The sequence below is a fragment of the Carcharhinus amblyrhynchos genome, chromosome 6 (assembly GCF_965287045.1).
Source record: "Carcharhinus amblyrhynchos chromosome 6, sCarAmb.v2.hapA, whole genome shotgun sequence".
In the NCBI taxonomy this organism is placed as follows: Eukaryota; Metazoa; Chordata; class Chondrichthyes; order Carcharhiniformes; family Carcharhinidae; genus Carcharhinus; species Carcharhinus amblyrhynchos.
In genome coordinates, this window is record NC_137329.1 from 21,943,878 (window position 1) to 21,959,780 (window position 15,903).

At 43.5% G+C, this 15,903-nt stretch overlaps 1 protein-coding gene across 2 annotated transcripts in view; it reads right to left on the bottom strand.

The window, feature by feature from the left end:
• mapk8ip1b (mitogen-activated protein kinase 8 interacting protein 1b) overlaps positions 1-15,903 on the bottom strand; it is a 173,190-nt gene that overhangs the window by 103,510 nt on the left and 53,777 nt on the right. For both annotated transcript variants that reach the window (XM_080191559.1, XM_080191558.1), the window contains exon 2: positions 4,180-4,285. In XM_080191559.1, the coding sequence (XP_080047685.1) occupies positions 4,180-4,285 (106 nt within the window). The remainder of the gene's footprint in view (positions 1-4,179; positions 4,286-15,903) is intronic.

Genomic DNA, 15,903 nt, shown 5'->3' on the forward strand with positions numbered 1-15,903 from the left:
ATCCTCTTCCACCTTCTTCCATCGGGAGAAAGATACAAAAGTCTGAGATCATGAACCAACCGACTCAAGAACAGCTTCTTCCCTGCTGCCATCACACTCTTGACTGGACCTACTTTATATTAAGTTGATCTTTCTCTACATCCCTAGTTATGACAGTAACATTACATTTTACACCCTCTCCTTTCCTTCTCCCCAATGTACTCTATGTGCGGTATGCTTTTGTCTGTATAGCAAACAAGAAACAATACTTATTTATCACTGTACAGCATTACATGTGACAATAATAAATCAAATCAAAAAAAGCAGCCTAGATTTTGTGGTCAAGTCTCTGGTTTGTAACTTTAACTTGTAAGTTCCTGGCTCAATGATAAGAATGTTACCCATCAAAGCTAAAGGATACTTTGCAGCCAGGGATCTAATAATTACAGTGCTCATTAATTGGCTTTTATTTTGTTATTTCACGTGATGTGGGAGGTACTGGCAAGGCCAACATTTATTGCCAATATCCTAAACACTCTTGACAAGCCATCTTCTTGAACCACTACATTTCATGACCAGAACAGACTTGCTGACTTTATTCGAATCCAATTTGGTCTGTATTCAGTTCCGTTATCTGGGATGATAGAACCAAAGCTAATGCAGCACCCACAAATTAGTTCAGCAGATTTTCTAATGGGATAGTTTACCAAGTGCTCTGCCTGTCCTTGACTTAGTCCAAGTAAAGAATTGAATCAGGGCTATATTTTGGCTTTTGCTGACATGGGCCAGACAGTTGTCCTCTGACAATTAGCTGAGTTTTGGTTTTGCTGACATGACAGATGGGTCACAATCTATGCTGCAAAGTGAATCAAGACATTCAGGAGGTCATCCTGATTAGCGTCAGTAAAGTTTATTTATTAAATTTATTTATTAGTTCACACTGTAATTAAGTTACTGCAAAAATCCTCTAGTCACCTGTTCAGGTACACTGAGGGAGAATTTAACATGGCCAATGAACCTAACCTGCATATCTTTAGACAGTGGGGGGAAACCGGAGTACCTGGAGGAAACCCACGCAGACACAGGGAGAATGTACAAACTCCACACAATGACCCAAGCCAGGAATTGAAATCAGGTCCCTGCCACTGAGATGGAAGTGCTAACCACTGTGTCCCCTCCAGAAAGAGATTATTCTGGAAATCATAACATCATGTACAGTTTGGTTGCCCAGAACCAATACACATGCAGTCTTATTAATGCCACGCCCATAATAACACCAACTCTAAGCAGCACATTGTTTTGGAGGTGTAACAGGTGTAATTGTGCCCTTTAGTAAGATAGCAAAGGCCACTGTATCTGTGAGGCAACACCCTGCTTTCCTCCAAGCCAGAACCACGTACATTCCCAATTTTAATCACTCCTCCATTTGTAACCATGCCTTCAGTTGCCCAGGCTTGAAGAATTCCCTCCCTGAACATCTTCACTTCTCGCATTCTTTAAGCAACTTTTTAAATCAAGCTTGACTCGTCTGGATATCTCTCAACGTGACTCAATGCAAAATTTGACCCGCTAACCCTCAGTGGAAGGGCCCCATGATATATAAAAATGGAGGAGGTTACAGAGATGGGGCAGGGCAAAGGGAGGATCAGAATTCTGAATTTGGAAGGTGTTACTGAACCAAAAACCAATATTCACAGTAAGGTATGTCAAAGCCAGGGGTTATTCCCCTCAGCACTATTCATTCCAGATCCTTTATGTTCTTGAGGCAAACCTCAGACGAAACCCTTGCAATATCCATAATTTGAAAAGTTTAATGGCAGCAAACTGAATCACAACTTCATAAAAATTACAGCCTAGAAGTGAATCAGTTGATCCATTGTTCTTGAGTCAATTATTCAATAAGATCCATCTTATATCCTACATCATAACAATTCACAAGTACTTTCATTTACAACGTTCTGAAGTTGTTTAAGGCATTAAATAAAGTTCTCTTCTTTACCTGTGTACCCTCTGGTGGTTTTCCAAATCCTTTTATATGGTTCCTTTTCAAATATTTTAACAATTGTTTAAAATTACATTATAACCTCTATCACAATAATCAGTTGTCATAAACCATCTCTTAAACCTATCTATTCTTCTGGTGATATTTTTCTTTTAGTTCACTCCCAGGATATAGAACCCTACAATGCAGAAAGAGGCCCTTCGGCCCATCAAGTCTGCACCAATCATAATCCCACCCAGGCCCTACCCCCATATTCCTACATATTTTTAACCTGCTAATCCCTGCAACCTACGCATCTCAAGACACTAAGGGGCAATTTTAGCATGGCCAATCAACCTGTCCTGCACATCTTTGGACTGTGGGAGGAAACCGGAGCACCTGGAGGAAACCCACGCAGACACAAGGAGAATGTGCAAACCCCACACAGACAGTGACCCGAGCCGGGAATCGAACCCAGGTCCCTGGAGCTGTGAAGCAGCAGTGCTAACCACTGTGCTACCGTGTTGCCCTGTTCAGCTGTCATTGGAAAACACAGCATTTGTTACCCATTCTCAACTGTCCTCAATGTGATGGTGGTGGTGAGCTGTCTTCTTGAATACAATGGAATGGCTTGTTAGGCCAGTTCAGAGGGCAAGTAAGATTGACTCAGCTGTGGGTCAGGAGTCACACACTGGCCAGATGTAGATTTCCTTCCTCCAAGTGCATGAATGAACAAAATGGATTTTTTACAACAATCCAATAGTTTCACGGTCACTATCACTGACACGCTGCAACCTGTCCAATCTGGAATTCCAAAATCCGGAAACACCGGATTCTCCCAGACTGCTATGCTACATTTGTAGTGCAGCGGACTGGGAGACTGGAGCAGAGGCTGTTTCTCAGGTTCCTCGCTGGGTGCCACAGTCTCCGTGCATCTCAGGCAGTCAGGTTTCCAGCACCATGAGGAGATCCGAGCTGTGGGGTGAGGAGTGGCAGGGTTGAGGCTGGCCCACACGTGTCTGGGAGACCAACAATCAGGCCACATGAGGTCAGAGGGGCAGCAACATGGGGAGGGGGGGTGGTCATGAGGCTGACCAGCGACTGTGAGGCCAGCAATGCAGAGCCACTGCACATGCGCTGATCTTGACGCTGACAGTTTGCAGGGGCCCACTCACAGCCGCACAGTGGTTAGCACTGCTGCTTCACACTGCCAGGGACCCGGGTCTGATTCCTGGCTTGGGTCACTGTCTGTGCGGAACCTGCACGTTCTCCCTGTGACTGTGTGAGTTTCCTCCGGGTGCTCCAGTTTCCCCTCTCAGTGCTGGTTAGCCGCATTGGCCATGCTAAATTCTCCCTCAGCGTACCCGATTGTGGCAACTCGGGGATTTTCACAGTAACTGCATTGCAGCGTTAATGTAAGCCTGTGACACTAACAAATAAACTGCTGCTGGCCTCTCCAGCAGGAATTCAGCCCATTAAATGTCAACGTCATTCACGTTTGTGCCCTGCAGTGTGGGAGATTCATTCTGAAACTACGGGATTTATTCCAGTTTTTACACAAATTCAACACCCAGAATTTTTTGGGAAGAATCGCCCCCTAGTTGTCTGGAATTTATTGAGCGTATGCGTGCAACTCCAGGACTGGCTACTTGTGGCACTGAGAGAGTTAACATCAGATAAAATCACCATAGTCCCAGATGACCAGAGGCTGTTCTCTCTCCTTTGAGGGGGAGAGCTGACCGGTGGTGATTTAACCTGAGGATCACCACACCTCAAATGAGGGGCAAGGTTGAGAAAGCAGGTCTTCCTGAATAACCTCAGCTGGTACAGGAACTGAACCCACGCTATTGGCATCGCTCCACTCTCATGGGCATTAATTTTATCTCCAGAGCTTTTCCAGACCCTCCCATACTTCTGATTACAACTTAACGTCATGTGGAAAATACTGGACAGAGGTAATAGCCAGAAGTCTTGGACTTTTCTAAGAATAGGAAAGCATTTTTTCCAGGGTATATTTGCATTGCTGTTACTATATTAGCAGCATTTGCTACTTAGTCAATTGCAACTTCCCGTCATGTTGGTTCAGACCCATGATGCTGAAGAGAGGTGCAGTGATGACTTTGCTCATCAATATTTCCCCAACCCGCTCCATACCACCAAAGGTGAGACACACCCAGGGGCCACCATTCATACCATACTCACAGCTCACAAATTCTTACCCTTGTGGCCAGACCATCCTTACAGTGCAGACTTATTCCGCATTCATCTGTTATTTCAGACAAGTCTTCATCTTCAAACTCCTCCAAGCTTATGTCATGAGTTAACCTGCAGCAAACATAATGGGTTCTGAGTTAGCGCAAGATCAAATGCTAGAACAACATTGAGAAAATGCTCTTCCACACACCATTCTGCAGCTTGGCCGCCTTAACATGTGTACCGACAGCAGTGTTGCCGTGGCTAACCTCAGGAGCCCAAATGTTGTTGCTTCAAGTCCTACTCTGGAGAGTTCAGTAACAAACCTAGGCTGACACCCAAGTGCAATGGTTAAAGACTGCTGCACCATTGGAGATCCAGCTTCCCAATTCAGTGTTAAACCAAGGCCTCATCTGCTCATTCATATCGATATAGAAGATCCTGTGGTATAATATTATCCCTCAAAAAAAATAATTAAAATAAATAACCTGCCCATTGCTGTTTGTGGGATCTACCTGTGTGCAAATTGGCTGCAGCATCTCTTATATTACATCAGTGACAACACTTCAATTGTACTTCAATGGCTGAGATACTGAGAAATGAGAGATGCTATATAAATGCAAATTCTTTTCAGTGGCGTCCAACAAGTTGAATAAATTGATGTTTTCTTAATATATATTCTGTTATCAACATCCTTACCTTGTTTTAACATTTATCTAATTGAGGAATTTGAGTGCCAGGGAAAAATATTTCTTTAACTTTCAATCCGTGACCAATTCCTGCTTCACATATGGTGGCACAGTGGTTAGCATTGCTGCCTCACAGCTGATCATCGAATTCAATATCCTGATCTCCTCCTCCCCCATATCCCTTGATGCCTTTAGTCCCTAGAGCTAGATCTAATTTCTTCTTGAGATCTCACAACGTTTTGCCCTCAACTACATTCTGGGGTAGTGAATTCCACACATTTAGCATCCTCTGGGTGAAGAAATTTCCCCCCTTACCTCAGTCCTAAAAGGTTTACTCCTTATCCTCAAACTACGATCCCCTACTTCTGGATCCCCCCACCAATTGGGAACATTCTTTCTGAATCTACCTTATAAAATTCTTACAGGATTATAAACATTTCTATGAGATCCCCTCTCACTCTTCCAAACTCCAGTGAATACAGTCCGAACTACTTTTCCAAGAATTTTCGTCATTTATAACACCCTGATATCTGAGGAGTTGCCAATTTGAATAAGGACCAAAAGTGGAGGAGGCAGGGAAGAGTAAATGCTGTAGAAAGCATCAGTTTAAAAGGTGCAATGGGAGTTTACTGCCACTAGAGGTAATGTTGGCATAAAGTGCCTCAAGTGGCAGAACACTGTAACGCCCTACCATTAACTGAGTGAGTCCTGCCCTGGCTTCACCTTGCATTTGTTTCAATTAATCTCCATCTGCCATTCGTCAGCCCACTGGCCCAATCGATCAAGATCCCATTGCAATCCTAGGTAACCTTCTTCACTGTCCACTATGCCACCAATCTTACTAACCATGCTGACTAAATTCTCATCCAAATTATTGATATAAATGACAAATAACAGTGGATCAAGCACTGATTCCTGAGGCACACCACTGATCACAGGCCTCCAGTTTGAAAAGCAACCCTCTACAACCACCCTCTAGCTTCTGTCATCAAGCCAATTTTGTACCCATTTAACTACCTCATCCTAGATCCTGTGAGATTTAACCTTATGCAACAACCTACTATGTGATACCTTGTCAGGCCTTACTAAAGTCCATGTAGACAACATCAACTGCATTACCCTTATCGACCTTCTTCTTAACCCTTTCAAAAAACTCAATCAAATTTGAGAAAGAGTATTTTCCACTCACAAAGCCATGCTGACTCTCCCTAATCAGTCCTTGCATCTCTAAAAGCCTATAGATCTTGTCTCTCAAAATACCTTCTAACAACTTACCCGCTACAGATATGAGACCCACCAACCTATAGTTCCCAGGCTTTTCCCTGTACCCCTTCTAAAACTAAGGCACAACATTTGCCACCCTCCAATCTTCAGGCAGCTCACCTGTGACTATCAATAATTCAAATATCTCTACTAGGGGACCTGCAATTTCCTCCCTAGCCTCCCACAATGTCCTGGGATACATCTAATCAGGTCTGAGGATTAATCTACCTTGATGCACTTTAAGACTTCCAGCACCTCCTTCTCTATGTACACTCCTCAAGACATCACCATTTCACCAAGTTCCCTTATGTCCATGCTTTTCTCAACAATGAATACTGATGAGAAATATTTATTTAGGATCTCACTCACCTCTTGTGGATCCGCACGTAGATGATCTTGTTGATCCTTAAGAGATCCTACTCTTTTCCTAGTTACTGTTTTGCCCTTTATATATTTGTAGAAGCTCTTTGGATTCTCCTATGCCTTATCTGCCAAAACAATCTCGTGTCCCCTTTTTGCCTTCCTGGATTTCTCTCTTAACTCTACTCCTACACCCTTTATATTCTCAAGGGATCCACTTGATCCCAGCTACCTCTGCATGTCATATGCCTCCTCCTTCTTCTTGACCATGACCTCAATATCCCGAGTCATCCAGAATTCCCTACTTTCACCAGCCTTGCCCATCACTCTAACAGGAACATGCTTACCCTGAACCCTGTTTAAACACACTTTTGAAAACCTTTGCCTTCCCACTGACTCCCCCAATTAAAAGTTCTTGCCTGACACCATCAAAATTGGTCTTTCCCCAATTTAGAATTTTATCTTTTGGACCACTCTCCATAGCTATCTTAAATTAAAACTAATGAAATTATGATCACTGGTCCCAAAGTAATCCCTTACTAACACTTGTGTCACCTTATTTCCCAAAAGGAGGGCAGGTTTTGCCCGCTTTCTAGTCAGGCCGCTCACATACTGAATGAGAAATTCCCCCTGAATACATTCAATAAATTTCTCCCCATCCAAGCCTCGAGTACAATGGTTGTCCCAATCAATGTTGGGAAAGTTAAAATCCCCTACTATTAACACCCTATTTTTCTTGGAGCTATCTGTAATCTCCTTAAATATTTGCTCCTCAATTTTCTGACGACTATTTGGGAGTTGTAGTACAACCGTATCAAAGTGATTTCTCCCTTCTTATTTCTCAGTTCTACCTATGTAGACTTAGTGGGCTAACTCTCAGATATATCCCTTCACAGTACTGCCGTGATGTTTTCCCTAATCAAAAGTGCAACTCCCCCTACTCTCTAACCTCCTGTTCTATCTTTCCTATAGCATCTGTACTCTGGAGCATTGAGCTCCCAGTCCTCTCCTTTCCTTAGCCATGTTTCTCTAATTGCTATAATATCCCAGTCGCCTGGACCCATCCATGCCCTGAGTTCATCTGTCTTGCCCGTCAGCCCTCTTACATTGAAATAAATGCAGTTTAATCTGGACTTCCCTTGCTCTCTGTCTTGCCCTTACTATTTAATGTGCTCTCTTTAAGTTCTGTGCTGTCCTCAACCTTCTCTTCTCCCTCCCACTTTGGAACCCACCCAAAACAAAACATTTATGAACAAAGAGAGATGCTTGGGCCCCTTACAATACAGAAGGAGGCCATTTGGCCCATCAAACCTGCACCAAAAACAATCCCACCCAGGCCCTATCTCCGTAACCTCGCGTATTTACCCTGTTAATCCCCCTGACACCAAGGGGCAGTTTAGCATGGCCAATCAAGCTAACCTGCGCATCTTTGGACTGTGGGAGGAAACTGGAGCATCTGGAGGAAACCCATGTAGACATGGGGAGAATGTGCAAACTCCACACAGACACTGACCCGACAGCAGAATTGAACCTTGGTCTGTTGCTGAGTCAGCAGTGTTAACCACTGTGCCACCATGCATTAACAATCTTCACCAAAACCAAGCATTAGGGATAGAAATGTGGAAGCGGGTTTCCAGGGATAATGTCCTATCTGTGCAGGAGTGATGGATAGCTGCTCAGAGCAACCATGTGTTAGACAGGACACTAAACCAAAGGCCTTCTCAGATGGACACAAATTATTCCAGTTCACTGCATTGAAGAAAAACTGGAGGGAGTTCTGGCCCATATTGACCTTCAACCAATGTCACAAAAAAAGAAAAAAATAACCTGGTCCTGATCACATTGTCATGTGTTTGGGCTCTTGCTGTGCAGAAATTGCTGCGCCACGTTTCCTGTGACTCCATTTTAAAAAATACTTAATTAGCTGTAAAGGACTTTTTTTTAAAGTTTAGTTTATTAGTGTCACAAGTAGGCTTACATTAACACTGCAATGAAGTAACTATGAAAATCCCCTAGTCGCCACACTCTGGCACCTGTTTAGATATACTGAGGGAGAATTTAGTATGGCCAATGCACCTAACCAGCGCATCTTTAGCCTGTGGGAGGAAACTGGAGTTCCCAGAAGAAACCCATGCAGACACAGGGAGAATGTGCAGACTCCACATAGACAGTGGCCCAGGCTGGGAATTGAACCCAGGTCTGTGGTGCTGTGAGGCAGCAGTACAAACCTCTGTGCCACCGTGCTGCCCTATAGGATGGTCTGAGTTTACAAAAGGCACTATGAAAAGGCATGTCTTCCTTTATCTTAATAAAATTTGTGTAGTGAGAAAATGAGAATTAAATCAGTGAAAATGGAACTCCATGCTTGTATCCGGCTTTGACACGTGTGTTTTAGTAATCCCCAAATTCAGTGGGTAATCTCATCCTGAGGGGTTCATGTCCTGGTATTGGTTTTAATTCTGTGGAGGTAACATACATATTTCCATTTCCATTCTTATATCCTGCCTTTTAAGTTCAGTACTTCAGTTGACCACGTTTGAAATCTCTGTTGAAGCGTGGGAATTGTATATGGGAATGAACTTTCCATTTGTGTTAAGTGTTCTGCATTCTTGGGCAATCCAAAACATTTACATGGGGTAAGTGTGGAGCTACAGGGATAGGATCTTTCTTAACTTATATTGGATAAGTTAAGACAGGATAAACTGGCACTGGAGGGGGTGCAGAGGAGATTCACTCAGCTGATTCCGGAGTTGAGAGGATTGGCATATGAGGAGAGATTGGGTAGACTGGAGCTATGCTCACTGGAATTTAGATGAATGAGGGGGATCTTACAGAAATATACAAAATTATGAAGGGAATAGATAAGATAGAAGCAGTTAGGTTATTTCCACTAGCCTCAAAATAAGGGGGAGCACATTTAGGACTGAGTTGAGGAGGAACTTCTTCACACAAAGGGTTGTGAATCTGTGGAACTCCCTGCCCAGTGAAGCAGTCGAGGCTACTGCGTTGCATGTTTTTAACGCAAATATACATTTTTGAACAGTAAATGATTTAAGGGTTATGGTGAGCGGGCAGCTAAGTGGAGCTGAGTCCATGAGAAGATCAGCCATGATCTTATTGAATGGCAGAGCAAGTTCAGGGGGCCAAATGGCCTGCTCCTAGTTCTCATCTTCTATCAGAGAGTCACTGCAGACTCAACAGGCCAAATGGCCTCCCTGCACTGGAGGGATTCGATGATTCTATAACATTACGTCCTGTTGGTTCATTGCCAAGTGTAGTCAGTGTCATTACAGTGACTACATTTATTTTTTAAATGCATTCATTGCCCAGGTCTCATTAATTGCCCATTCTATCTTTCATATAATGAAACAATATAGAAAGAGACAGCATGTGCACAGCAAGATCCCAAAAAACAGCAAACAAATGAAAGCATTAAGGGAAGAATATTTGACCAGATTACTGGGAAAACTCTTCACAATTCTTCATCTACCTGAACAGGCAGATAGGATCTTTACTGCAATGACTGTCACAATTTATTTGTGCGTTGCAGCACTCCTTGAGTTAACACTGACAATTAAGTCAGCCTTGATTTTGCTTTCATATCCCTAGTGTGCCTTGAACCTACAATCATCTGACTCAGTCAGGAGACTTACCAGCTGAGCCAAGCTGCCACTCGGCTCACATCTAACTAGTACTTCTTAAGGAACAGCCAAACCTATTGTGCCTCATAATTACATTTTCATATTTCAACTTTGGCCCCTTGAAAACCTACTCATACAATGTGATTCCATTGGAAATCTGACCAGGGCAATGGACTGTTCGGCATAAGCAACGAATTGCATCTAAAACATCAGATTAACTACCAATCTGGCACTTCATGCTGATCTGTTCATCCCGCACATGGTACAATTCCCATCAAGAGGGCCAATCTGGAAAAATCCTACCACACAATGCAAATTCCACCTGGACAAATGAATGGGAATAACTGGACATGACAAACAAGTACCTGGTCTCAAACTCAACCCAACTATCTGGTTTCAACCTTCCAAGGAAAGCCTGGTCCATTCTCGACAGGTTCAGGATCGGCCATGCCCCATGCTTGGCCAACCTCCACAGATGTGACATTAGTGCCAGCCCTCTACATGCCTGAGGGAGAGAGCAACCCATGCAGCACGTTATAGAAGAGTGTCTAATCCACAGACTCATCGAAGGTCTATCAGCCGTCAACACAGCAGGACTGGAAGAAACTGCTTGGCTTGGGGACTTTGCACTTGCTAAATAAAAAAAAACTCCCATCAACACCTAACATGTTGAACTAATAAAGAATCCCAAACCCAACTCAACAGAATAACCAGAAGACGCAACACCCAACAACTCTTAAGTCTTCCAGTTCCAAGAAGTTAGTATTAATCACACTTCAGGTTTAAAATGCTGAAGTTTCATTGAGTATATTTCTTACAGCTCTCCATGTGGCTGTTGGACTGATACAGCGCAATGTTACCCAGCACATGACAGCATTGTGACAGGGATAGATGTTCCTCTAATAACTGGCTCGCAGCTCTGTAGAAATATCAAAACAATATAGCATCCCTCTTTAAAAAAATATATAATGCCTAAGGAAAAATACAAGTCTTTCAATGTCAACTTTCTTTTGGGAAAGAAAGATGATTATCAGTTCTGAAAAAGGGTCATCCAGACTCAAAACATTGGCTCTGTTTTTTTATTCATTCGTGGGACACAGACGTCACTGGATGGCTAGCATTCATTGCCCATCCCTAATTACCCTAGAGAACATGGTGATGGGCTGCCATCTTGAATCGCTGCAGTCCATGTGGTGTGGGTTGACCCACAATGCTGTTAGGAAGGAAATTCCAAGATTTTGACCCAGTGACTGCGAAGGAACGGTGATAAATTTCCAAGTCAGGTTGGTGAGTGGCTTGGTGGGGAACTTGCAGGTGGTAGTGTTCCCATGTGTCTGCTGCCCTTGTCTTTCCAGATAGAAGTGGTTGCGGGTTTGGAAGGTGCTGTCTGAGGATCTTTAGTGAATTGCTGCAGTGCGTCTTGTAGACAGTTTAGTAGCAGCAGTGTGTACTTCGGTGGTAGAGGGATTGAGTTTTGTAGATATGGTGCCAGTCAAGCGGGCTGCTTTGTCCTGGATGGTGTCAAGTTTCTTGAGTGTTGTTGGAGCTGCATCCATCCAGCAAAGTGGAGAGTATTCTATCACATTCTCGCCACAGATGCTGTCAGGCCTGCTGAGATTTTCTAGCATTTTCTGTTCTGGTTTCAGATTCCAGCATCCAGGTTTTCATGATCTGATACATGTGCAGTTTGTCCAACAGTTCAGGCAGCGATGTACAAACTTGTTCAATTGTTGGCCACCGCCTACCTGTGCAAGGAGTTGTCATCTTCCTTCCTCCTAGTCACCTGGAGGGTGTATCTTGCTTGGCAGAGCTGCCTTATACTTTCCTCCATTCAACATCTCTGCAGGGGATTTCATGCCAGCCTTGAACAAAGAAGAACAGGCCCTTCGGCCCTCCAATAAGGCGTGTAGATCGGAGTAAGAAGGTAAGTTAAGATTCAGGCCTTCCTCCATCTCTCAGCATTTTGTGAGGATTTCATGACCGTCCGCAAACATCTTTGATAACCCCGTGTCCCCTTGAATAATATGGTAATGTGATGACATTGAAGCTATACCATTCAGCAAATTTGATGAATTCTCTGGCAGCTAATTCCTTTTAGGAATTCCTTGCTCAGCACCCAGAACTCATACTGCAGAGGTGAGTGTTATAGCTCTCAACTCCTTTCCCTTGCAGATAAAAGTAGTACTCTGCAGCTGAGAGTTACTATTTTTGGTTGAGCGGATAAATTATGGTGTGTCATGGTCTGGGTGGTACTTCAGTAGCTATCTTCTCTTTTTGTCTGTTTCTGTAATTCTGAGTCACATTGCATGTAGGCATCATACTTTCAATCTATTTGTGGATGTTTTTCCTGTTCACAGCTATGTGGTTCTGAGCGTAGACTTCTCCATTTCCACATAGCCTTTACGTATCTTCCGGAGAGGTTGTTCCTGCATTGCGTGGGTACAATTACTTCGGATCCAGCGAGCAGAACATAATCTCTAATGGAGCAGTATTTCTGGCTGTGCACAGTGCATCAATTCCCAGTCTGGGCTTCACAGAACCCCAAGGTTCTACGGGACTCCTGCAGACATTTCGTGGTCAGTGGGTGGGGGGGGGGGGTAGAACTCGTGAGTTGCTGAGACCAAGGCCGGGGCGGGGTGGTGGTGTTGTTGGGCTTGAGATTGGATGAGGGTGAGAGTGGGTGAAAGTGCAAGAGTTTAAATCTAAAGTGAACTTTCCCCTTACAGCCATAAGGTCCAATTGTTGCTAAGTGAACACAGATTGGGGTCAGAGTGGGATGAATACCTGAATAAGTAATCCTCTCTATTTAAACCCTCAATAGCTTGCTAAGGACAATGTAAAATGTTGCCTGCATACTTATACTCTTTTCCAAGATAAAACAAGCCAATTATGGAAATTTAGGGCAAGGACACAAGGGTTTAAGTTCTCTCCTCAGCCTGTCTGTGACACAGGCCAGGAATCTCTTCTCCTCTTTCCAATTTTCTTCCTGCCCCTCTCCGCTCAGGAACAATTGGGCTTTATGGCGGGAAAAGTCCGCTTTAGCTAGCTCAACCCTGTTTCTTGCTCTAAAAGAAAATGCAAATTATTCAGTAATTTGGATTAAGCAATGTTCTCATTGTCCTACGCAAGTAGGACAGAAGGAATTTAGCGCCAAAGGAAAATTGAATTAAGAAACTTTAAACTAAGGAGATCCTGCTGTATAGAATATTTCCACTCAGCTATTCCTGTCGTTATTTACGTGTGCTCAGAAGCCATGGTTTGTTTCAACATGTGTCACGTTTTGCTGAATACTATCTACAGTTCTGCTGTTATCTCCTTCTGTCCTCCGACTTATCGCAGGCACCTACTGTTAGTTCTTTCTCGGCCATTGCTCTTGTTTAACATCTGTTCATGTCTGGAATAATTTCCAGTTTGGAGTAAATGTCATTTCCCAATAATCATTAATTCTAGATCTCCTGTGGCATTTCATGTGGCGAGGTGATGATTTGCTGATTTAATCAGGAACGTTCTATGCAGCAGGGTCTTCTTCGTTTAAAGTTTCTTAATTCAATTTTCCTTTGGCGCTAAATTCCTTCTTTCCTACTTACGTAGGATAATGAGCACATTGCTTAATCCAAATTACTGAATAATTCACATTTTCTTTTTGTGCAAGGAACAGGTTTGAGTTATCTATAGCGGACTTTCCCCTTACAGCTGTAAAGCCCAATTGTTCCTAAGTGAACACAGACTGGGGTCAGAGTTTAATTAAGATATGATGAATGAATATTGTGCATTGGAAAGCACTTTCATGATCCCAACTGAAAATCAGCAGCATTTAATTTTTATGTGTGGTTAGCAAAGTCAGATTAACACATTGTCATCGTATCTTTGTGCCACCATTCGCATCTTCTTTCGTCTTTAACATGACCCCCATTAACACTGCCTTTTGTTTCATGCCTGTAACATCTTTGTTAACTCTCTCCTGAGCTCCCACCTGATGTTCTCTTTAGGTCCACCTACTCCATCCCCTCCTAAACAGTCTGAATTCTACGACAATTCTCCCTCTTGGGTCGGCAGTCACTGGCTTGGGTCACTGTCTGTGTGGAGTTTACACATTCTCCCTGTGTCTGTGTGGGTTTCCTCCAGGTGCTCCGGTTTCCTCCCACAATCCAAAGATGTGTGGGTTAGGTTGATTGGCCATGCTAAATTACTCCTTGGTGTCAGGGGGACTAACTAGGGCAAATGCAAGGGGTTACGTGGATAGGACCTGAGTGGAACTGTGTTTGGTGCAGGCTCAATGGGCCAACTCGTCTCCTGCACTGTAGAATTCTATGATTTTTATGATTTCTCCCTCTCTAACTCTGAAGAGTCGTCGTGCAGACTCAAAACATTAACCCCTATTTCTTTCTCCACACATGCTGCCGGACCTGCTGAGTTTATCTAGCAGCTTCTGTGTTTTTTTCCCCAAGGATATAGGTATTCCGGTTCCTGTGTCCGCAAAGCATTTCCTGCTGCTCGCTGAGGTGAACCCAGGATTAGACAACAGCAATTTACATTTATATAGCACCGTTAGCATGAAAAATAAATCTTAAGGCACTCCATAGCAGTGATTATCAAACAAGGTTCGACACCGAGCCACATAAGGTATGACATATGAAGGTTCGAAATAGGAGTAGAAGTAGGCCATTCAGCCCTTCGAGCCTAATATGGTGACCAAAAGCTTGGTCGCAGTGGTAGCTTTGAGGAGCATCTTAAGGGGATGAGAGCTATCCACCGAGGCAGTGAGATGTGTACTGGTGTATTGCTGGAATTTAGGGCCTAGACAACATTGCTCCAATTGTTGAGTAAATCAACTGAGAATGTGCATTTGGTCAAATTTGGAGGAGTGCAGAGATCTTAAAAAGGGGTTGTAGGGCTGGAGCAGGTTGCATAGATAGGGACCTACAGCTGTGTGTGGGGGAAATATGTATTACACAGATGAACAACTTGTCAGTTCTTTTAAAGCCATCTTCCTCAATCACCCACCCCTCCACCACCATCCCTCCGCCACTCAAGATATACACCTGTAGGCAGCCACTATACTCAAGTTCAAAAGCTGTCAATCAGCTACAAAGTTTACAGTCCTGTCCAAATTCAGCTGGATCCTGGAGCCTTGAACTTAAAAAGATTTCTTTGAAAAATTGAAATTATTCATGCCCGAGGGAGCCTTGGCTTCACAGAGGATGTAACCTTATTCTGGGAAACGGGAAGGACGGAGTGATGCTCTGCATAACTAACATTCAAACTGAACCCAAAGATGCTGCCAGCGCTGCTTTGGGGGTTAAATCTTTTGTTTCATTTGCTTCAGTGCAAAATATTCCTTTCTCCATTTTCACCTAAACCAGATGCAATTTAAATTATTATGCAGAATTAACGGAATATGCACGTGGAATATTCTTAACAGGTCAGTGCAACAATAGTTTATATTAATATAGAGTCTTCAACATAAGGTGTTTCAAAAATAATTTGGCAGCAAGCCACTAACAGAGATAACTAACAGCATGGTGGCACAGTGGTTAGCACTGCCGACTCACAGCTTCAGGGACCTGGATTCAATTCTCAGCTTGGGTCACTGTCTGTGTGGAGTTTGCATGTTCTCCCCGTGTCTGCATGGGTTTCCTCTGGCTGCTCCGATTTCCTCCCACCCTCCAAAAGATGTGCAGGTCAGGTTGATTGGCCATGGTAAATTGCCCCTTAGTGTCTCAGGATGCATAGGTTTGAGGGATTAGCAGAGTAAGTGTCTGGGATTACAGGGTTAGGACCTGAGTGGGATTGCTGT